This window comes from Salvelinus sp. IW2-2015, linkage group LG27 (assembly GCF_002910315.2).
Source record: "Salvelinus sp. IW2-2015 linkage group LG27, ASM291031v2, whole genome shotgun sequence".
Lineage (NCBI taxonomy): Eukaryota > Metazoa > Chordata > Actinopteri > Salmoniformes > Salmonidae > Salvelinus > Salvelinus sp. IW2-2015.
Genome location: NC_036867.1, coordinates 4475958 through 4501004, shown reverse-complemented (window position 1 = coordinate 4501004; position 25047 = coordinate 4475958). Strand labels below are relative to the sequence as shown.

The 25047-nt window shown below is 45.1% G+C and overlaps 1 protein-coding gene across 1 annotated transcript in view; it reads right to left on the bottom strand.

The window, feature by feature from the left end:
* The window catches only part of kmt2ca (lysine (K)-specific methyltransferase 2Ca), a 233193-nt gene that overhangs the window by 4304 nt on the left and 203842 nt on the right, over window positions 1-25047 (bottom strand). The window contains 21 exon segments of the mRNA XM_070435637.1: window positions 166-274; window positions 397-470; window positions 2506-2622; window positions 3954-4134; window positions 4736-4866; window positions 6784-6920; window positions 7079-8228; window positions 9879-9977; window positions 11117-11229; window positions 11779-12028; window positions 13841-13971; window positions 15461-15639; window positions 15866-15977; window positions 16178-16319; window positions 16499-16663; window positions 17418-17627; window positions 17800-19566; window positions 23821-24053; window positions 24252-24315; window positions 24425-24509; window positions 24606-24720. Coding sequence (XP_070291738.1) covers window positions 166-274; window positions 397-470; window positions 2506-2622; window positions 3954-4134; window positions 4736-4866; window positions 6784-6920; window positions 7079-8228; window positions 9879-9977; window positions 11117-11229; window positions 11779-12028; window positions 13841-13971; window positions 15461-15639; window positions 15866-15977; window positions 16178-16319; window positions 16499-16663; window positions 17418-17627; window positions 17800-19566; window positions 23821-24053; window positions 24252-24315; window positions 24425-24509; window positions 24606-24720 — 5564 coding nt within the window.

Genomic DNA, 25047 nt, shown 5'->3' with positions numbered 1-25047 from the left:
TTCAATCCAGCTCTATCGACATGCAAAACTTTGATAAAGATATCTATGCATGCTTGATATGACGAGACCATTGTTATTCATGTTTGAGGTAGCTACAGTGCAATTCATTCCCAGTCTCTACTCCCAATATAAAGTAATATTGCTAATGAAAGGTACATATCTTACCTCCTCTCCTCTCTGGATATTACGGCAGGAGCTGATGACGATCTTAACACCTCTCTCCAAGCTCACGGCCTCAGTGATGCAGTTGGGGGCACAGGAGTGGTTGATATATCTGAGGATGATAAAGGGTAAACAACTTTTCTAAATGCTAGTGAAATGACTAGCTTGACCTCAGCATCGAAATGTAACATAAGTGGGGGTCAAATTATGTATTCAGAACGTAGAAACTCCTACCTTGCTGGTCCGCCTGTTATGGTGGCGTCGACAACATGCTCACTGTCCAGGCGGAACATGTAGACTCCACGGTTCTGCAGCACAGCAATAGAATCAAATATGTAAGATACAAAATGGCCATGCTTGTCTTGTAGATACAGTGCCTTCAGAAAGTATTCATCCCCCTCGACTTGTTACAGCATGAATTCAAAATGGATTAAATGAATTCAACATCTACACAACACCCCATAATGACAGTGAAACAATTTCTGCAGCATTGAAGGTCACCATGAACACAGTGGCCTCCATCATTCTTACATGGAAGTTTGGAACCACCAAGACTCTTCCTAGAGCTGGCCGCCTGGCCAAACTGAGCAATCGAGGGAGAAGGGCCTTGGTCAGGGAGTTGACCAAGAGCCCGATGGTCACTCTGACAGAGTTTCTCTGTGGAGAAGGGAGAACCTTCCAGAAGGACAGCACTCTACCAATCGGGCCTTTATGGTAGTGACCAGACAGAAGCCTCTCTTCAGTAAAAGGCCCACATGGAGCTTGCTAAAAGGCACATCATGGATTCAGACCATGAGAAACAAGATTCAACTCTTTAGCCTGAATGCCAAGTGTCATGTCTGGAGGAAACCTGACACAATCCCTATGGTGAAGCATGGTGGTAGCAGCATCATGCTGTGGGGATGTTTTTCAGCGGCAGGGACTGGGAGACTAGTCAGGATCGAGGCAAAGCTGAATGGAGCAAAGTACAGAGAGATCCTTGATGAAAACCTGCTCCAGAGCACTCAGGACCTGCTTCACCAAAGGGATGGTGTCAGGTTTCCTCCAGACATGACACTTGGCATTCAGGCTAAAGAGTTGAATCTTGTTTCTCATGGTCTGAATCCATTATGTGCCTTTTGACAAGCTCCATGCGGGCCTTTTACTGAGGAGAGGCTTCTGTCTGGTCACTACCATAAAGGCCCGATTGGTAGAGTGCTGTCCTTCTGGAAGGTTCTCCCTTCTCCACAGAGAAACTCTGTCAGAGTGACCATCGGGCTCTTGGTCAACTCCCTGACCAAGGCCCTTCTCCCTCGATTGCTCAGTTTGGCCACTCAGGACCTCAGACTGGGCAAAGGTTCACCCTCCAACAGGACAACGACCCAGCCAGAGCCTGGACTGGTAATTGAACCTGATCTAACATCTCTAGAGAGACCTGAAAATAGCTGTGCAGCGACGCTCCCCATCCAATCTGACAGAGCTTGAGAAGATCTGCGATACTCCCCAAATAAAGGTGTGCCAGGCTTGTAGCGTCATACCTAAGACTTGAGGCTGTAATCACTGCCAACGGTACTTCAACAAAGTACTGAGTAAAGGTGATTTTAAAAATAAATAAACTTGTTTTTGCTTTGTCATTATGGGGTATTGTGTGTCGATTGAGGAAAAAAACGTATCAATTTTAGAATTAGGCTAACGTAAAAAAAGTCAAGGGGTCTGAATGCACTAACTACAATGTTGTTGATCCATCCTCAGTGTTCTCTTATCACAGCCATTTAAACTCTTGTTTTTAAGTCTCCATTGGACTCATGGTGAAATCCCTGAGGGGTCAACTGAGTTAAGGACACCTGTATCTTTGTAGTGACTGGGTGTATTGATACACCATTCAAAGTGATATTCAATGTCTGCTTTTGTAAATAATTGTTTATCTACCCATAGGTGCCCTTTGCGAGGCATTGGAAAACCTCCCTGGTCTTTGTGGTTGAATCTGTGTTTGAAATTCACTGCTCGACTGAGGGACCGTACAGAGATGAGGCAGTCACTCAAAAATCATGTTAAACACTACTTGCACACAGTGAGTCCATGTAACTTACTGACTCAAAACATTTCAGCTTTTCATTATGGGGTTTGTGTGTAGGCCAGTGACAAAAATATCAACATTCTATTCCATTTTAAATTCAGGCTGTAATGGGAATACTTTCTGGAGGCACTATGGCCAAAGGTATTTAGACACCACTTCAAATGAGTGGATTCAGCTATGTCAGCCACACCCGTTGCTTAAAGGTATATACAATCGAGCACACCGCAGAATGGCCTTACACATGTAGTGTATCTAGTCTTGTGGTAAAAATGTCTATCTAAACTCACCTGGGATTCATACATCTTCTCCATCCGGTTGGCGACCTCGTTGCGAATGAGGGTACCGATGTACTCAATCACCATGGTGTGGGACTCAATGTCCCTGGCGGCGTACAGACCCAACCCCTGCCAGAGGACAGACACAGTGCGGGTCAACACCTCAAACAACTTAACTCGACTTAGAACGCAAACAACCACTAGCGGAACCCCTCCACAACATTCCGCTGAAAAGGCAGCGCAGGAAATTCAAAAATATTTTTTTGAAATATGAAACTTTCACACATTAACAAGTCCAATAGAGCAAATGAAAGATAAACATCTTGTTAATCTACCCATTGTGTCTGATTTTAAAAAGGCTTTACAGCGAAAGCACAACATATGATTATGTTAGGTCAGAGCCAAGTCACAAAAACACACAGCCATTTTTCCAGCCAAAGATAGGAGTCACGAAAAGCAGAAATATAGATAAAATGAATCACTAACCTTTGATGATACTCATAGGACATCATGTTACACAATACATGTATGTTTTGTTCGATAATGTGCATATTTATATCCAAAAATCTCAGTTTACATTGATGCGTTACGTGCAGTAATGTTTTGATTCCAAAACATCCGGTGATTTTGCATATAGCCACATCATAGATCATAGAAATAACATGATAAATATTCACTTACCTTTGATGATCTTCATCAGAATGCACTCCCAGGAATCCCAGTTCGACAATAAATGACTGATTTGTTCCATAAAGTCCATCATTTATGTCCAAATAGCCACTTGTTGTTAGCGTGTTCAGCCCATCTTCATGAGGCGCGAGCACTACGTCCAGACAAAAACTCAAAGTTCTGTTACAGGTCGTAGAAACATGTCAAACGATATATGGAATCAATCTTTAGGATGTTTTTAACATAATGTTCCAACTGGAGAATTCCATTGTCTGTAGAAAAGCACTGGAACGAGAGCTAACTCTGTCGGGACCGCGCGTCACGAGCCTGAGACACTCTGCCAGACCACTGACTCATTCAGCTCCCATTCCCCCCTCCTTTATAGCAGAAGCCTGAAACAAGTTTCTAAAGACGGTTGACATCTAGTGGAAGCCTTAGGAAGTGCAACTTGACCCCATAGACACTGTGTATTCGGTAGGCTAAGCTTTGAAAAACTACAAACCTCAGATTTCCCACTTCCTGGTTGGATTTTTCTCAGGTTTTCGCCTGCCATATGAGTTCTGTTATACTCACAGACATCATTCAGAGTGTTTTCTATCCAATACTAATAATAATATGCATATATTAGCATCTGGGACTGAGTAGGAGGCAGTTCACTCTGGGCACGCTATTCATCCAAAAGTGAAAATGTTGCCCCCTATCCCAAACAGGTTAAAGAAGTATATTGAATCTGCATCAGTGATGTGTAGAGACCGCATGTAGCCCTAGCACAGAGTGGCAAAGGTGCCCACCTGAATGCGGGAGCGTGCCAGGTACACATTGCTCTTCCACTCTGCCTTCATGCGTCGGTACTGGAAGGGGATGGATGCAAACTGCTTGGGGGTCACCTCTTCTGGTGCTTCCACCACACCCACGCTGCCAACTGTCTGCATGGACTTAGAGGAGCCGCCGGTGCTGGACAAAGTGTGAGATCTACAGAAAGAGAAGCCAAAACACATGAGACACCCTGAAGCATTTCCACAACAGGAAGTTAGAATTACAGTACTACTTTTGTAGGGTTGGACTGTGTATGGGGGCTTCCTGAACCCAGATTATGCCCACTCCTAACTGGCATTGTTAATGGAGACAGTCCATTTAAAGGTACAGGAATGGGCTTAATTTGGGCCTCTGGGAAGGCCGTAAGAGTTTCACCAAACGAGAATCAAGTAGGAGTTAGTTATTGGGTGGAGAGGCAGCTATTGTGTGGTTAAGAGCAGAACCCTTCCTAGCAGGGATACCAACATCTAGCTTTATACTGAAAATGGGCGTGACAATGAAGGATGACGACTTCACAAGAAAAGAGTGATGGAGGAAAGCGGTTGTTTTTGCTACATTGATTTAAATCAAAGGAACCTCATGACTCGTTTCTTACAACTAGGAATCTGTGAAGTGACTTTAAAAAAAACATGCATAAAGAGGATACTGAAGAAGAGAGAAAACCTTGTTGTGGATGGAACAAAGACAACGTTTTCCAGAGATTAAAACAGTGGCAGGAACTTAAGGGTAAAATCATACAGAATACCTTAACACCAACCTCTTGACATGGGTGCAGGTCTTGGGTTCCGAGCGGGCACTGCCAGTTGGGTTGATGGCCAAGGGGAGATCCATCAGAGGGTTCCGTCCAAAACGGAAAGTGTAAGTTTCACAGGCCTCCACTCCAGGGAGCTGGGAGATGCAGGCGCGCACACACACAATGAAAAATATATATTTTGTAACATTTAAGTGGTTTAAGGGTTTATAATGACAAAGTTTTAAACTTAATTTAAACACTCAATAGTACATTTCAGGTTTCCATTATGATGTGTAAGTGGATATATTGAACTATTTTTCCTACAGGTAATTTTTTAAAGAAATGTCTTACACCACTTAACCTTCGATTGAAAAAGTGCTTTCATAATCAACTGAAAAGCCAGATTCTAAAATAGTGTCTGATGGAGAACCTCCTGTGCCAGTGAAAAGCCTTTTCCTTCAAAGCACTTCATGGAGTTGAAGCTATTTTGTATTGGTGCTTTTAACAAAAATGTTTTGATTTGCCCAAACCAATGGCCTTGAAAAAAATTCTAACCCAAACTGGGTTAGCTACAGTGCATTCAGGAATTATTCAGACCGGTTCCCTTTTTCCAAATTGTTACATTACAGCCTTATTCTAAAATGGATTAAATAAATCTACACACAATACTCCATAAAGACCAATCGAAAACAGGTTTTTAGAAATGTTTGCAAATGTATTAAAAATATGAAACACCTTATTTACATAAGTATTCAGACCCTTTGCTATGAGACTCGAAATTGAGCTCTGGTGCATCCTGTTTCCATTGATCATCCTTGATGTTTCTACAACTTGTGGTAAATTCAGTTGATTGGACATGATTTGGAAAGACACACACGTGTCTATAAAAGGTCCCACAGTTGACAGTGCATGTCAGAGCAAAAACCAAGCCATGAGGTCGAAGGAATTGTCCGTAGAGCGCTGAGACAGAATTGTGTCGAGGCACAGATCTGGGGAAGTGTACCAAAACATTTCTGCAGCATTGAAGGTCCCCAAGAACACAGTGGCCTCAATCATTCTTAACTGGAAGAAGTTTGGAACCACAAACTTTTCTTAGCGCTGGCCACCCAGCCAAACTGAGCAATCGAGGGAGAAAGCCCTTGGTCAGGGGGGTGACCAAGAACCAGATGGTCACTCCAGAGTTCCTCTGTGGAGATGGGAGAACCTTCCAGAAGGACAACCATCTCTGCATGACTCCACCAATCAGGCTTTTATGGTAGTGGCCAGACAGAAGCCACTCCTCAGTAAAAGGCACATGACAGCCCGCTTGGAGCTTGCCAAAAGGCACCTAAAGGACTCTCAGACCATGAGAAACAAGATTCTCTGGTCTGATGAAACCAAGATTGAACTCTTTAGCCTGAATGCCAAGTGTCCTGTCTGGAGGAAACCTGGCACCATCCCTACTGTGAAGCATGGTGGTGGCAGCATCATGCTTTGGGGATGTTTTTCAGTGGCAGGGACTCGGCGACTAGTCAGGATCGAGGGAAATATTAACTGAGCAAAGTACAGAAAGATTCTTGAAGAAAATCTGCTCACCTTCTAACAGGACAACGACCCTAAGCACACAGCAAAGACAACGCAGGAGTGGTTTCGGGACAAGTCTCTGTATGTCCTTGAGTGGCCCGACCAGAGCCCGGACTTGAACCCGATCGAACATGTCTGGAGAGACCTGAAAATAGCTGTGCAGCGACGCTCCCCATCCTACCTGATAGAGCTTGAGAGGATCTGCAGAGAAGAATGGGAGAAACTCCCCAAATACAGGTGTGCCAAGCTTGTAGCGTCATACCCAAGAAGACTCGAGGCTGTAATCGCTGCCAAAAGTTCTTCAACAAAGTAAGTAAAGGGTCCGATTTTGTATTTTTCATTATGGGGTATCGTGTTTAGATTTTCAGGGGGGGAAAAACGATTGAATCAATTTGTGAATAAGTCTAACGTAACAAAATGTGTAAAGTCAAGGGGTCTGAATACTTTCCGAATGCACTGTATACACCCACCTAAAACGTTCTACTCTCTCTTGCCATCTCTGCCCTTACCGATTCCACGATCCTGGTGACGGCAGTGACAGTGAATCCAAACAGGTCCTCTCCCTTCAGGTAGACGGGGAACAGTTTCAGAGTTCCAGACTCGTTACGCCGCTCAGCCACAGGCTCCAGAATCTTGTCCCAGACACCTACAACACAACAAACGGGATATTTAGGGGTGAGGTCAATAAGGTCATGTTCATAAGGCATTTAATGGAAGAAAACTGACTGAAACAGATGGACTAGCTGGACATTTTCTGTTGCAACCCCCCCCAGGTCTGTTTCTCACCCCACCACGCCCCCTTACCTTTGGGTGAGGCGCCGGTGAGCACCAGGTCATCGTAGCCCTGTTCCATCACCCGCACCACAAACTCCGGCCGGCCCTCGTTCTCCTCCACCGAGCACAGGTAGCGGCAGCGGCGGTTGCCGTGACGTGTGCTCCAGTAGATGCGGCTGGCCCGGTAGCCCACGGGGAAGATGGCGTTGGCAGAGTGGAAGGCGGCCATCTGCTGGGGAAGCAGCTGACCCACAGTGTGGAACACCAGGCTGCCCACACGGAACGTGTGCCGGTGCTCGCCACGCTGCATGATGCTGGCCATCTGCCGCGCCTCATCACGCTGCACGTAGACACGGCGGAACACTGCGAAGCAGCGCAGCTCGTGGTGGTTAGTGGCGGACGCCACGGCCCTGTCGCTGCCCCGGGGCCGGTGCAGGTGGCACAGCATGGTCTTGTCCTTGAAGAAGGTGCACTGGGCCTTGAGGGCGCATGTGAAGTGGTAGGCATTGGCGCAGCGCAACCGGTGGCAGCGGCTGGTGGCGCCCGTCTGCTGGCAGTAGGCGCAGCGCACCGCCATGCCCCGCCGTAACGCCAGCTCCACGTTGATAAGGGCGCCTGCCTGCGTCTCATACACCTCCGATGACCACAGTGCACAGTTAAGGTGCACCCACAAGTCTAGGTCCAGGTTCAGGAGCCGCGCGGGCCCGTCCGTCACACCGTCGCCCTCCTCGTGGCAGAAGCAGCAACGTCGAAGGTCGCGGGGAAGGGGATCAGGACGCAGAGAGGCGCCCAGCTTCCTCAGCAGCTTGTCCATCTCGTCCTCACCGGGCAGAGAGGACAGCAGGGTTCTGCTAGTGGGAACCACAATGTGCACGCTCCACTTGCGCCAACGCAGGCCCTTCCAGCGCTTATGGTGGTACGGCGACATATCACCTCCCCCGCTGGCTGAGTGGACCGCCCTGGGCCTTGGCTTGAACTTGACCGTCACCTTGAGAGTGTCCGGCTTGGGTTTCTCAGAGGGGAAGGAGATGGGATGGGGGCTGGAGGGGGGCGACTGTTTGGGCTGCAGCTGGGCCAGGCAGTGGACGTCCAGTGTGGACATGTTGTTGCTATACTGGTGGAGCACCTTGGACGGGCTCTCTTTGACCGACGACTCCGGCAAGAGAGGAGACATGTTTGGCTGCGAAAGAGAGTTTACTCATTAGGAAACCAATGCAAATTCCTCAGCAATGGCATCTTTGGTCATTGTGAGACCATGTTAAAATATTCCACCTGCTTTTTGACTGCGCTTAAATGAACACATACATCCACTCATTCTCCATGCAATCCATGAGTCCAACCCATTATAAGAATACCAACGTTCATACACATTTTGACAGCTGGAATCTTCTTTTTTTTGGACACACTTTTTCATGACTTAACATTTCCATGACCAACAACTGGCGACGTCGCTATAAGTGAGGTTCTCTGGGAGGCTGCTCTCTGATTACATTTACCATCTCCTGTCGTTGAGCAAGGTACTTAACCCCCCCACAGTAGAATACCTGTTAGGCAACTGTGTCAACCCTCAGTCTGGAGAGCTACTGCGTGTGCAGACTTTTGATAAAGCTCTGCTCAAACACATCAGAGCCCGTTTATCAAGGTCCGATTGAGCAGGTCATTTCTGAAATTTGTTTTGTTGGAGGGGAATAAAAGCCTGCATACTCATTAGAAATAAAAGCTTGCACACCCATTAGCTCTCCTGGAGAATGGTTAACCACCCTTGATGTATAACATTTCACGCCTTTTGAAATAATTCGCTCATTCAATATATCAAAGATCAAATGGCTATGGTAGGCCATTTTCAAACATAAATGCTTCTAGTTTACGTAGTCATATTTACCTTAGATGCTAGTCAGCCTGCAAAGTAAACAATTCTATCGAGTTGCAATGGCCCCATACATCCAAATCAACTGGAATTGAACGAATCCCAAATAATACAACAGCGAAGTGAATCATTCTTTCTAAAATAATATTTTAAATTAAACATGAATCATTCAAAATGGTTAAACATTATGGCCTTATTTGCAAGTGTCGGTGGAAAGTTTTTTTGGGGCATGACGAAACATTATATGCTAATAATAGCTAAAGACTTAGACTTATGGGTTAAGCCGGGGAGCTAAGCTATATGGAATTTTTTTAGGAAGGTCATACCAAGGATCATTTTGCTATTTGATTTAGAATTTTAAGACCCCTTGAAGTAATTTTTATTTTTTTTATAAATATGATAAAATACATTTTGGCCTTACTGCTATTAACCCATACAAACGAATGGAACAACAGATAATCTGAAGGAAATTTGTTCTGAACTGTCTGTATATATCAGTCAACAAATAAAAAAATTATTATGTTAATTTGATTTTTGCGGGGGGGCGCGGACATCAACCTTAGGGGGTACAATATATGTTTTGAATTGGCTACCTAGTTTTTAGAGGCTAGGCCTACATGCTGTTGCAATGCCGACTGTCTTGTTCTACTTGAGCAACGGCACACTCGTCTTGCACAAATGCAGGTGATGCTCGCAAACACAGACGCACTAAAGTGTCATTCCGATCCTGTCGATTTTTATTCCTTTGATAAAATGTGCCTGAATAAATTTAACAGAAACTATGAAATTAATTTATGATTTTCCCCAAAAAGATTTTAGTATTTTTCCAGACCTGGAAAATGCCACACAAAAAAATCCTGGACTTTTTCAGGATTTTCTACATACCATACTGGTATCAGTGAGGTTCTCTCAAAAAGCTAAGAGAGCAAAAGATAAGTGTTGAGTACAGTTAGAGATACACACCTTACTGTCCATTGCTTTGGATTGTGTGGCAGTGGTGTGGAGGACGAAACAGTTATGGCTGCAGAAGACCATGCTGCCCCCCGCATGGTTCGGTCTCTCCTGTGGAAAGCAGAGACAAGTCAGCATCATGTACATTAGGCACAAAAAGGAAGAAATGTCTCAGTGAAACGGGCAGGTATTAACAACCTGTGCAATTAGAAACACTCATTTTTGTTTTCCGTTGCAAAACGTTTTGCCTTAATGAACATGACCCAGGTCACAGACAAGGCCACTCTGCCTGAACATGCATGAGACACACAGTTCGGCACTGTCCAGAAACAACTACTACTACCCCATATGTGATCCTCAAGATATCCTACATATGGGAACCTGCTGTGCCACAGCCATTGTGTTGACGCCATAAAGAGTCGGGACATTTGCATAGTGTGTGTGGGCTGGCAGGAAGAGGAGAAAGACATCAAAGGTAACTCCTGATTTAAACAGCCTTGCATTTACATACTCCACCCGCTTGCTCAACTTGGGCCATCTCGACTCCTCCCGTGGTATATAAGGAAGTGTGTCGTGGCAGTGGTCCCTCGGGGGTTAGGCAGTTAACCTGGTAATTGTTCTGGGGCGGATCATTACTTCCCCAAAGGGAACGGGGATTAGCATAATAAGGCAACCGTTTTCTACGTACCCCCCTAAGGGAGGACTTGAGGCAGGTCGCATGCTTTGAAGTCCTCAAAGTATACTTTAACCTCAAGCTCTTGAGCTCTTTATATGGATGGTACATAAGGGAGGGCTTGAGGAACTAAGAGCAAATGATGACATGAATTTTAATAATGCAACAAAAAAAAACTGTCAATCTCAAAGAGGGGTTGATAAATTCATAAAAGCAGGCCTTAGCTTGACTTTTTTGGCTCAGATAAATCTCATTCCTCAGCAACCAAATTGATACTGTAGACATGATAGGTATGAGGCTTCAGGCTTATACAATTCAAATGACTAAATGTGTTCAAATTAACAATACTTTTGGGGCTCCCAAGTGTGGCAGCGGTTTAAGGCACTGCATCTCAGTGCTAGAGGTGTCACTACAGACCTTGGTTCGATTCCAGGCTGCATCACAACCGGCCCCATAGGGCGGCCCAGCGTCGTTAGGGTTTGGCCGCCATTGTAAATATGAATTTGTTCTTAACTGACTTGCATAGTAAAATAAAAAATATTTGCTTCAGTCGAGCAACAACTGATCTGGGGCTTACCCGTTTGCTGCAGGGTAGGTCTTTGGTGGACTTGCGGACTCCGTTTCCCAGAACCAGCACCTTGCAGTTCCAGCACCACTGGGGTTTAGGCCCGTCTCCCCTGGCAGACGGACCTAAAACACAAACAACTCAATCAAACTGACCATCAACATCGCAGAACACTTAAATGTATCAACAAACAAAACATGCAATTTCAACCTCAATTCGTCAATCAAACCACCTGGGTGAAAGACAGGTGAACAAGAACAAAAGACCGCTAGTACGATTGCATTTGTGTCATTTCACATGGCTTCTTCAAAATCAATTAAGTCACCCATATTATACTTTGAAAGTCTGGAACCGAAAACCTAACAGGTTCATCATCCCCAACCATTAGGATTTTCATTAAACTTCAAATCTCGGACATGATCAATAAAGGCTAGATAGGACTATCAGAGAGCTCTGGCTCACACACAGACTAGTGTTTCCATGACTAGCTCTTTGTTCAAAATCTTTTCTAAACAGACAATTGTTTGTATGGAAAGTAATAGGAAAACCAGTAAAAGAAAGTGCTAACTTAAAGATATGGTTCCACCACGATTTAACTAGCTCTGTGGGCCAGAAACACCTATTTCTCCCATCACTATCAGTAGTTTAAAGTTGCATTGCTGGTGTGTACTGACCGGCGCTGGTAGGTGGCTGCTGGCTAATTCCGGAATGGGTGTGCGGTCCGGGGGGTCTCAGGAACCTCATGGTGGGGGGCTGCTGGGGGAACATGGCCGCGTGGTGGTGGTCCACACCCTTGGTCTGAGGCACCTTGACTCCAGCCAGCAGGGCCAGGGAGCTACGCTCGGGGCCGCAGCTCACCTCGTAGCTAACGGGGATGTTCACACACAGCAGGTCGGCCACCGCAGCCACCATGCCAGGGATGTTCTACAGGTCCGGAAAGGGTCAGGGTGGTCTAATAAGTTCGTGGTCAATACAAACAGCCTTATGCGAGACAACCCATTTTGTCTATCTTGCATATGGTCTGGCTTGGTTACCCAGTAGTTTATTAAAATGTACATTTGAAGTCGGAAGTTTACATACACCCTAGCCAAATACATTTAAACTCAGTTTTTCACAATTCCTGACATCTAATCCTAGTAAAAATTCCCTGTCTTAGGTCAGTTAGGATCAACACTTTATTTTAAGAATGTCAAATGTCAGAATAATAGTAGAGAATGATTTATTTCAGCTTTTATTTCTTTCATCACATTCCCAGTGGGTCAGAAGTTTACATACACTCAATTAGTATTTGGTAACATTGCCTTTAAAATGTTTAACTTGGGTCAAACGTTTTGGGTAGCCTTCCACAAGCTTCCCACAATAACTTGGGTGAATTTTGGCCCATTCCTCCTGACAGAGCTGGTGTAACTGAGTCAGGTTTGTAGGCCTCCTTGCTCGCACATGCTTTTTCAGTTCTGCCCACACATTTTCTATGGGATTGAGGTCAGGGCTTTGTGATGGCCACTCCAATACCTTGACTTTGTTGTCCTTAAGACACTTTGCCACAACTTTGGAAGTATGCTTGGGGTCATTGTCTATTTGGAAGACCCATTTGCGACCAAGCTTTAACTTCCTGACTGATGTCTTGAGATGTTACTTCAATATATCCACATCATTTCCCTCCCTCATGATGGCATCTATTTTGTTAGGTGCACCAGTCCCTCCTGCAGCAAAGCACCCCCACAACATGATGCTGCCACCCCCGTGCTTCACGGTTGGGATGGTGTTCTTCGGCTTGCAAGCCTCCCCCTTTTTCCTCCAAACATAACGATGGTCATTATGGCCAAACAATTCTAGTTTTGTTTAATCAAACCAGAGGACATTTCTCCAAAAAGTACAATCTTTGTCCCCATATGCAGTTGCAAACTGTAGTCTGGCTTTTGTATGGCGGTTCTGGAGCAGTGGCTTCTTCCTTGCTGAGCGGCCTTTCAGGTTATGTCGATATAGGACTCATTTTACTGTGGATATAGATACTATTGTACCCGTTTCCTCCAGCATCTTCACAAGGTCCTTTGCTGCTGTTCTGGGATTGATTTGCACTTTTTGCACCACAGTACGTTAATCTCTAGGAGACAGAACGCGTTTCCTGCATGGTCCCATGGTGTTTATATAGATGAACGTGGTACCTTCAGGCGTTTGGAAATTGCTTCCAAGGATGAACCAGACTTGTGGAGGTCTACAATTTTTTCTGAGGTCTTGGCTGATTTCTTTTGATTTTCCCATGATGTCAAGCAAAGAGGCACTGAGTTTGAAGGTAGGCCTTGAAATACATCCACAGGTACACCTCCAATTGACTCAAATGATGTCAATTAGCCTATCAGAAGCTTCTAAAGCCATGACAATTTTCTGGAATTTTCCAAGCTGTTTAAAGGCACAGTCAACTTCGTGTATGTAAACTTCTGACCCAATGGAATTGTGATACAGTGAAATAATCTGTCTGTAAACAATTGTTGGAAAAATTACTTGTGTCATGTATAAAGCAGATGTCCTAACCGACTTGCCAAATCTATAGTTTGTTAACAAGAAATTTGAGGAGTGGTTGAAAAACGAGTTTTAATGACTCCAACCTAAGTATATGTAAACTTCCGACTTCAACTGTATGTATGTTTTCAGAATGTCTACTGCCATTTAGTGTCTAAGATCAGATCAACTATAGTTGTCAAAATGGGTTGTTTACAGTTGCATTTAACCACTCACCTCCGCTGCGACCGGATTCAAGGTGATAGCTATGGATACCAGGCCAGCTTTGGAGCAGGAGGGAGCCTGTCTGAATTGGGACCCGAAAAAGGAGCTTGAGGGTTCAGTGACCTCTCGCTTAATCTCAGTCCCTGAGGGAAACAAACAGACAATCTAATATTACAGAGGAACTAACACAAATGATGCTTGTACAATACTGGCCTGAGAATGATTATTAAAGATATTTACCAATATAATGGCTACCATTACTAACAAGAAAAACTTTTTATGACCCAACATAACTATAAAATAACACGGGGAGCCCTCAGGGGTGCGTGCTTTGTCCCCTCCTGTATTCCCTGTTCCCCCATGACTGCGTGGCTGCGCACAACTCCAACACCAATGAGACAGCCTATAGGGAGGTCAAAGACCTGGCAGTGTGCTACCAGGACAACAACCTCTCCCTCAACGTCAGCAAGACAAAGGAGCTAATCGTGGACTAGAAGAAATGGAGGGCCGAGCACGCCCCCATTCACATCGACAGGGCTGTAGTGGAGAGGGTCGAGAGCTTCAAGTTCCTCAGTGTCCACATCACTAAGGACCTATCATGGTCCAAACACACCAACACAGTCGTGAAGAGGGCATGACAACGCCTCTTCCCCCCAAGAGGCTGAAAAGATTTGGCATGGGCTCTCAGATCCTCAAAATTCTACAGCTGCACCACTGAGAGCATCTTGACAGTCTGAATCACCGCTTGGTATGACAATTGCTTGACATCCAACCGCTACAGAGGGTAGTACATACAGGCCAATACATAACTGGGGCTGAGCTCCCTGCCATCTAGGACCTCTATACCAGGCGGTGTCAGAGGAAGGCCCTAAAAATGGTCAAAGACACCCAAGTCATAGACTGTTCTCTCTGCTACCGCACGACCAGTGGTACGGATGCAACAAGTCTGGAACCAACAGGACCCTGAACAACTTCTACCACCAAGCCATAAGACTGATAAGTAGTTAGTTAAATAGCTACCCGGACTATTTGCATGAAGCATCACATACACTGCTGGTACTGTTTACAATCTGTCACTTTATTCCTAGTTATATGTACATAATTACCTCGTACCCTGGCACAGTACTAGTACCCCTTGTACACTGATGAAATGAAATGTTCCATATGCACAAAAAGCTTATTTCTCTCTAATTTTGTGCACAAATCCATATCAAGAAGCTGATTAAAAAGCATGATCATTACACAGGTAGACCTTGTGCCGGGGATAATAAAGGGTCATGAAAATGTGCAGTTTTGTCACAATGCCACAGATGTCTCAAGTTTTGAGGGAGTATGCAATTGGCATGTTGACTGCAAGAATGTCAACCAGAGTTGTTGCCAGTAAAATCTTTGACATTTTTGCGTTTATATTTTTGTTCAGTATATATATAGCCAAGTTATCGTTACTCATTGTGTATCTATTATTGTGTTTTACTTTTCTATTGTTTCTCTATTTTCTTTCTCTCTGGATTGTTGGGAAGGGCCTGTAATTAAGCATTTCACTGTTAGTTCACACCTGATGAATAAAATTGGATTAGATTTTTGTAACTCTTGTTCAGTCTGGAGTGAAAGTTGTGTATGTGTGATTCTTACCTTTCCCGCTGGCGCTAGGCAGCATGGGAATTACAGGGGAGGAGCAAGGGGAGGGGGGCTCCTCCTTGACATTTGACAAGTCGGGGTAGCGGCTGATCTCCATGCCGACCACACTCTCGGGGGACGAGGAGGGGACGAAGCTATCAGGGGTGTCCCTGTCCGCACAGTGGTCCTGGCTCCTGGGATGTACACAGAATCAGGGAAACTAGTTCAACCACTAGGCTCCTTCACGTAACCAGGCCAGGGCAATACAGCTTGGCTCGGCTCAGTAGTGCAGAAGGGTATAAGTCTGTTTAATACTCCACTCTCTGTTCAGAAGCAAAATTACAGTTACTCGCTCAAACCAGGTAGGAACTATCCTGACTCCCATTGAAATGTGGATTTGCAAGTCCTCCAAAGGCTCACCTAAGTTCCTCCTGGTTGTTATGGGGTGGTGTGGGGAGCGAGGCGGGGACGTCCACCGTCTTGGGCCCCTGGGTGATGGCATGGGCCAGCAGGTCTTTTTCTGTCCGGAACGCTATAGGGAGAAAGTAAAACATGTATTGTTCCTTTTATTTTCAGACCTTAGAAATCTGTCTTTTTCCATTGCAATCCCAGTAGGGATTCTTTGATATATAATACATTTTAGGTCACTCTCTAATATTATCTATAATATTACTACAGCATTACATCTCCAAAGAAGTAAGAAGATTTAGAAAATGTTGAGTCCCACTTTACCATCATGGCCACCCAAGACGGCAGCTTTCCTGGTAAGCTCCTCGGCCGTGGCGAACCCGTTGACCATCTTCTGTCTCGCCACGGGGGGCGGCGTGGGAGGGAGTGATGCTGGAGGGGTGGGCGGGTTGCTCAAGTTGTTCTGCTACAAAATGGCAAATCACACAACATCGTAACTGGATCCAACTAGGGAAATTTGTTTTAGTATACAGGAGCATTCAACAATGTGCGGCTATCTATTTTATTTACTAGGAAAAAATTTCCTTTTCCTATCCTCCACCTGGGAAAGGGATGGATGTGCATAAACTAGTGATCTCTCCTCACCTTGTAGATGAGCTGGGAGTAGTAGTCTGACACGCCGCCCAGCGAAGCGCTGCCAAAGGATCCCGACAGGCTGTTCTCCCCGTTCAGCTGCCCGCTGCCGAAGGGAGGAAAGTGAGCAAAGTTGACCCCCATCAGGGGCTCTATCAGGGGCAACAGGGAAAGCTGCTGTGGGGGTGGAGGAAGAGGGGAAGGAGGGTTAGTGAGAGCAGAAGGGACGCTGTACGTGGTACTGTATTTTAAAGGATTTCTCACTGCTTATATTTCGAGGTAAGCACTGAACAGGATCAAAATTAGTTCTAGAAATTTAATGAAAACATTTGACTGTTATTAATGACTTTTTTGGGGGGTGTAATAACTGAAGTAATTTTAACCTAACGTTATATGGTTATCAAAAGTGTAGTCGAGGCGTAGGCAGTCTAGACAAAATGCAGCCTCGGGAATTTTTTGGCAAACATTTTATTGTGCCCCTGTGAAAGGTTCACCACTGCATAACCCATGGTATATCGTGTATATTTTGAATGACATACAATTTATTTATTTTATTATTAGTCAACTAAGTATTAGATTTTTCATTTAATATTCGGTTTATGCCTCCACAAATGTCGAGTGATTCTTTAAAACAATCCACGGACCATTTAATTCCACCTAAATGAAAGTAATTACATATTAAGATGAGTGATTTATGAGGTGTGCTAACAGAAAATAGCTAAATAAACACCCACATTTGTAAGCAACTGCAGGAAAAGATAAACTTTCATCTATAAAATCAGCAGCACCACACACGTGAAATATGTACTAAATAAAACTCTTGTTTTATGTTTCGGGACTGGGAACATGACCAGACCAATCAGCCAATCAACACACAATAGCTAATCAGCACATTCAACACTGTTCGGTGGCTGACGACTATGATCTGTACCTGTTTGAGCTGGGTCATCAGAGTGTCAGTACTGGAATAACCAATCTGCTTCTCCTCTTCCTCCTTCTTCCTCCTCTTGTAGCGCGATGGTGGTTTCTCCACCCCGTTTTTATGCGTCAGTTTGTTGCGTTGCTGCTTCCTCTTGCCCTGCTCCGGCACCGAGGTTTCTAGGTGCTCAGTGCTTCCTGTCAGCTGACTACGCCGGGGAGTCTGGGAAATTACAACGAGACAGGGTTAGTGAGCTACTATTACACAACAAAGAGTTTTCATTAGTACTGTATAGCAATTGCTTAGCCAATTCTGTACCCCAATATTTCGATTTCAGATAGAACATGCAGTAACCTATGCTATACTATAGTGACTGTGGTCTTTCCCTTCTCACCATGTTGTTGGCGGTGGAGGCCGGCCTGGCAGTGGCTTTGTGGTCTGATGAGTCCTCCTGCTCTGAGCGCAGTTTGTCACAGGACATCTGCTGTGTGGGAAGGGTCTGGTTGGCATTGGCGCCCGGTGGGGGTGTGCTCTTGTTCTTCAACAGGTGCTTAAGCAGCTCGTTCCCTGTGTCACCACCTTTGGCACCGTGGAGGGGTGAAGAAAACCCCTCCTCGCTTCCCTCCTCCACCTTTACTGTCCCGCCAGCTCGGGGAACGTGCTGCAAGGCAGACCCCTCGTTGGCCGCCTCGTCCCTTCTGCACTCAGTCTCTATGCTCTCCAACTTGATTTGGAGGGTTTCGTCAAACAGGGGGGCCCGGTCATTCTCAGAGCCCATGCTGGAGCAGCCACCCTGGGCTAAGCTGCTGCCTGAGAGCTGCCTCTCCAGTTCTGTGGAGGGGGCCAAACCAGAGGACCCCACTGGGAGGAAAAGATCGGACAGATCCTGCTCACCAGGAATGCTGAGGCTCCGGGTGGATGAGGTGTCAGACCCGCGGGAGGGCGTCAGCGGGGAGCAGCGGTCTGAGTGGGGAGTGGACGGGGTCTTGACAGAGTCTATGTCGTCGACCGAGTCTATCTTCTTCTTCCTGTTCCTCTTCTTCTTGACCTTCTCCTCTGGGATGATGTTAGAGTAGAGCTGGATCAAGGACTGGCCTGAGCCGGGGTAGTTGGGAGGCAGGGGGGTGGATGAGTCCATTCCGAACGGTAGTCCCTGTCCCTCACCTCGGCCCCCACTCTGGGGCATCATCCCAGGGCCTCCGAATCTGGCGGGACGGGGCTGTCCCGAGGGGAAGTTGAGCCCCTGCAGCATGGGGTTTTTGGGACGGAAATTGGGACCCATCTCGGGACCACCAAAAGCCCCAGTCTTGGGCATTGGCCTGCGCTCGTCCCCCAGCATGAAGGCCCCGATGCCCTGCTGGGGGTACATGGGCCCTAGCTTCCCCTGCTGTGGTGGTGCTTGTTGTTGAGGTCTAGAGGGCTGCATGAAGTCTTGGGGCAGATCAGTATTGTAGAATGGCATGTGGGCCAGGCTATCCCCACTGTGGTTAGTAGCTCCAGAGCCGTGTGGGAGCCCAGCGGGACCCATTCCAAGGCCTTGCTGCTCCATCTCCAGCCGCTGCTGCATAGCCCGGTGCCTGTCTACCTCCTGCATCAGCTGAACCCGCTGTCTCTCCTGCTGCTCCCTCATGCGGTCCCGCCTCTCGCGCTCCTGGAAGCCCTCGCTGAATGGATTGTTGTCATCAAATTTCACAGCGAGACTATTGCTGCCACCACCACCGTTACCTCCGCTAGCTCCCTGGGTTCCTGCTCCTTTGCCTGCAGGTGTGGCTTTTACTCCGGGCACCATTGAGGCTGATTGAGGCTGAGGCGGTAGTTGGGTCTGGGGTGGTAACTGGGGCTGGTGCAACTGGGCAGGGCTGGCAGGGGGCATCTGAGCTGGAATTATTAGACCCGGGCCTCCCATCGGTCCTGGGGCTCCCCCAGGGTGCCAGCCTGGCACGTTGGGCATGCGGGCAAGGTTAGGCTGGCTGGGGTGGGGCTGCATTGTCATCATGGGCTGGCCCAAAGGGGGCTCCCTGGGCATCATAGGGGCAGCATGAGCTGACATCCCTGGCATGGGTGGCATCCCTGGCATCATAGGAGCCTGTAGACTTAGCTGTTGCTGCTTGACACGGTACTCCTCTATCAGCTCTGCATGGTCTTTCTGCTGTTTCCGAATCTATCAGAGAGAAATAACACAAGAGGAAAAAAACAATAAGAGAAATGTGAGCAGACGGAAGGTTATCCCACCCAACTCTTCACAGTGCAAGATGGTATTGAGAGACATTTTTAGGCACTGCTTTTCTATACCGTCCAATTAAAACTGGTATTTACCTGACAATCACAGAAAGAACAGTGATCAAATGCTATTTTCTGTTACTTATTCAAAATACCTCCATAAAATTGGCAACTACCTGGTACCAGATAATACGTATCGATACAGTAAATGTTTCCATGAATCCACAAGAAATCAGATTGAACCATTACGAAGTAAATAGCATAATCATAGTAAAACCTCTTTGGAAAATATTGACTGAGTGGAGGATGTGTGTTAACTTCACAGAATAAATCATGCGTTTCTGTCTCGCCACATTGAAAAGGTCACGGAAGTTGGAAATAATTAGCAAAGGCGCCATTTGTTTTGCTAAGAAAAGGTCAAAAGGTTTGTTTTCGGGCTCAATGTTTCCCTTGATTCTCAAGAAACCAAACAGTTATTTAAAAGTAGCAGCTGTTTTTCAGCAATCAAGCTTTGTGTGCTGTGTGTGTTGCTGAGGAGGGTCACAAACAAGTTAAGATTGTATTTCTGTCCCCTCAATTTTGACAAAGCAAAGAGTTGATAACTGAGCCGACATCAAGAGTTTAATTTCAAGAGAAAATCGATAAGATGGAATCCAACATGATGTGGGAGCTAAAGACCAAAAGGCAAGAGGAAAACCCTAAATTAAGCCCTCAAAGATGGAGAGAATCTATTTACAAAGCAAGTCCTGCAGGCTTTAGTTATCTTGATTATTGTCCCGGTATATGGTCAAGTGCTGCAAAGAAAGACCTAGTTAAGCTGAAGCTGGCCCAGAACAGAGCGGCACGTCTTGCTCTTCATTATAATCATAGGGCTAATATTAATTTTACATTTAACATTTAAGTCATTTAGCAGACGCTCTTATCCAGAGCGACTTACAAATTGGAAAGTTCATACATATTCATCCTATGCATGTCAGTCTCTCTTGGCTAAGAGTTGAGTAAAGACTTGAGGAAAGACAGTTTGGAAATTCCAAATTGTTTGCATAGTCATCTTACAAACAGCACTGACACACACACCTTCCCCACCAGACGTCTTTTCACAGTCCCCAGGTCCAGAACAAATTKAAAAATACAGTTGAAGTCGGAAGTTTACATACACTTAGGTTGGAGTCATTAAAACTCGTTTTTCAACCACTCCACAAATTTCTTGTTAACAAGCTATTGTTTTGGCAAGTCGGTTAGGACATCTACTTTGTGCATGACACAAGTAATTTTTCCAACAATTGTTTACAGACAGATTATTTCCCTTACAATTCACTGTATCACAATTCCAGTGGGTCAGATGTTTACATACACTAAGTTGACTGTGCCTTTAAACAGCTCAGAATATTCCAGAAAATTATGTCATGGCTTTAGAAGTTTCTTATATGCTAATTGACATAATTTGAGTCAATTGGAGGTGTACCTGTGGAAGTATTTCAAGGCCTACCTTCAAACTCAGTGCCTCTTGCTTGACAATATGGGAAAATCAAAAGAAATCAGCCAAGACCTCAGAAAGAAATGGTAGACCTCCACATGTCTGGTTCATCCTTGGGAGCAATTTCCAAATGCCTGAAGGTACCATATTCATCTGTACAAAAAAATAGTACGTAAGTATAAACACCATGGGACCGCGCAGCCGTCATACCGCTTAGGAAGAAGACGCGTTCTGTCTCCTAGAGATGAACGTACTTTGGTGCGAAAAGTGCAAATCAATCCCAGAACAACAGCAAAGGACCTTCTGAAGGTGCTGGAGGAAACGGGTACAAAAGTATCTATATCCACAGTAAAAGGAGTCCTATATAAACATAACCTGAAAGGCCGCTCAGCAAGGAAGAAGCCATTGCTCCAAAACCGCCATAAAAAAGCCAGACTACGGTTTGCAACTGCACATGGGGACAAAGATCATACTTTTTGGAGAAATGGCCTCTGGTCTGATGAAACAAAAATAGAACTGTTTGGCCATAATGACCATCGTTATGTTTGGAGGAAAAAGGTGGAGGCTTGCAAGCTGAAGAACACCATCCCAACTGTGAAGCACGGGGGATGGCAGCATCATGTTGTGGGGGTGCTTTGCTGCAGGAGGGACTGGTGCACTTCACAAAATAAATGGAATCATGAGGAAAGAAAATTTTGTGGATATATTGAAGCAACATCTCAAGACATCAGTCAGGAAGTTAAAGCGTTATCGCAAATGGGTCTTCCAAATGGACAATGACCCCAAGCATACTTCCAAAGTTGTGGCAAAATGGCTTACGGACAACAAAGTCAAGGTATTGGAGTGGCCATCACAATTCCCTGACCTCAATCCTATAGAAAATGTATGGGCAGAACTGAAAAAGTGTGTGTGAGCAAGGAGGCCTACAAACCTGACTCAGTTACACCAGCTCTGTCAGGAGGAATGGGCCAAAATTCACCCAACTTATTGTGGGAAGCTTGTGGAAGGCTACCCGAAACGTTTGACCCAAGTCAAACAATTTAAAGGTAATGCTACCAAATACTAATTGAGTGTATGTAAACTTCTGACGCATTGGGAATGTGATGAAAGAAATAAAAGCTGAAATAAGTCATTCTCTCTACTATTATTCTGACATTTGACATTCTTAAAATAAAGTGGTGATCCTAACTGACCTAAGACAGGGAATTCTTACAAGGGTTAAATGTCAGGAAGTGTGAAAAACTGTGTTTAAATGTATTTGGCTAAGGTGTATGTAAACTTCCAACTTCAACTGTACATACACTATTATACAGCGCCATGAGTGCATGGAACTCCCTTCCATCTAATATAGTGCAAGTGAACAGCAAACATCGTTTAAAAAAACAAATAAAGCAACTCCTCACGGCACAACACCTCTCCCCCATGTGACCTAATTGTTGTGTGTATGTACTGTCATGTACAGGGCATTCAGAAATATTCAGACCTCTTTACTTTTTCCATCATTTTGTGACGTTAATGCCTTATTCTAAAATGTATAAAAAAAAAAAAAATGAAATAACATTTACATGAGTATTCAGACCCTTTACTCAGTACTTTGTTGAAGCTCCTTGGGCAGTGATTACAGCCTCGAGTCTTCTTGAGTATGACACTACAAGCTTGGCACACCTATATTTGGGGAGTTTCTCCCTTTCTTCTCTGCAGATCCTCTCAAGCTCTGTTTGGTTTGATTGGGAGCGTCTCTGCACAGCTATTTTCAGTTCTGTTCAGGTTCAAGTCTAGGCTCTGGCTGAGCCACTCAAGGACACTCAGAGACTTGTCCCGAAGCCACTCATGCGGTGTCTTGGCTGTGTGCTTAGGGTCGTTGTCCTGTTGGAAGGTGAACCTTCGATCCAGTCTGAGGTCCTTAGCGCTCTGGAGCAGGTTTACATCAAGGATCTCTGTACTTTGCTCTGTTTATCTTGTCCTCAATCCTGACTCGTCTCCCAGTCCCTGCCGCTGAAAAACATCCACACAGCATAATGCTGCCACCACCATGCTTCACCGTAGTCATAGTGCCAGGTTTCCTCCAGATGTGATGCTTGGCATTCAGGCCAAAGAGTTCAAGCTTGGTTTCATCAGACCAGACAATTTTGTGTCTCATGGTCAGAGTCCTTTAGGTGCCTTTTGGAAAACTCCAAGCGGGCTGTCGTGTGCCTTTTACTGAGGAGTGGCTTCCGTCTGGCCACTCTACTTTTATCCATTTCAGAATAAGGTTGTAACGTAACAAAATGTGGAAAACGTCAAGGGGTCTGAATACTTTCCGAATGCACTGTATGTGTAACTGATAGATGCACACACTACATGTTCATGTTTTTAAATGTATGTAAATTCTAAAGTCTTTTGTCTGTAATGTCTTTTTAGTTATGTGTCGGACCCCAGTAAGACTAGTTGTTGCTATTGGCGTCGGATGATTGCGATCCTAATAAATCAAATACAAAATGTTTCAAGTGGCTTACGATATGAGATCTTTCTCTTATCCACCCCTCCAAGGTAAATGACAGCTCTATACAGACAGCATGTACAACCTCACATCTTTACATTATTTAAGGCCTCAGGATGGCCAATTATGTTACAGATAATGCCATGTAAAGATGTAGAATCAAGAGACTAAAGAAATAACTCAAATCCAAACCTCAACAGAATGCCTGCAATGAACCCTTGCTACATTTAGTTAGCTACCTGCTCCAACTGTTTCTGCACCACACTCTGCTGCTCTGTCACATGCTTCAGCTGCTCGACGTCCTCCTTAGGGAACTCACGGCCAGCCTTCTTGGCCGTCCGCTGTTTGGCTGACAGGGCCTTCTTGGATTTCCTGTGGGCCCCAATCTGGTCTTCCAGAAACTTCTGCTGCATCTGCAGGAGCTGTTGGGTCTCCTTGAGCCACTCCTCGTACTGCTTCCTCTTGCCATCGTCTGAGAGACGGGAGACAAAACTGTATACATAAATCCAAAAGACATACAAGTGAAATCGAATAGACCATGGATTGGATATGGTCGTCAACAAATGAAATACTGAAGAGACCAAATGGGTCTGTGATTAATAATTTGGTTAAAATGAAGGAGGATGTCATAATCAAATGCAAATAGAAAAACTTTGGGTTGTCCACTCACTGACAAATCCAGGTCCAAAATTTGGGGGGTTCGGTCTCGCCATCTGTGGAGCCAACTTCCCGTCCTGCGAAGACAATTGACAAACGATAATGTGGCCTTTTTTTCTAGCATAATATATGAAACATACGGCAGGCAGACTGATAGACAAATAGTGGTTGATTCACGATGCTTACCTGTCCAAACACATGTGGAGGCAGAGTGGCAGCAGCATCTGGTCCATGGGCTCCTGGCGTATGCTGAATTCTGAGAGGATCATTGCTTTAGGGAACATGAAATAATTTTTTGCCCTTTCAATTAAATAACATTACCTAGCACAAGAACTCAAAGCTAGCATTGGGGAAGCTTTTGCCTTACCTGTTAATGACTATTGAGGGCATTCCCATGCTGTTCTGAGCCATGACTTTATTGATTCCCTTCAGGGCTACCATCTTAGCCTTCATGATCGGGTCTGTGACGGCATCAAAATCTGCTAAATAAGAAAACAAAACAAAAAAGTATCAGTAATTTTTTGACAAGTCCCCCTTAATCGTAGTTGATTTCCTTTCCGTGTTTTTTATTTGCCATTTTTTATGATTCTACAGATAACGAACAGGTAGAGGGCAGAACACACACGGATACCCTACCAAAATCAAACCCACCCCAACCCCCCTATGCTCCCTACTAAATTAAAACCCACCCCAACCCCTCCATGCTCTAACAGAACCCCGCCCCAAAACCAGACATGATATACAATGAGTAATATAATCAAATAGTAAAAGAATACAAAGATATTATAAAAAAATATATTTTTATAATA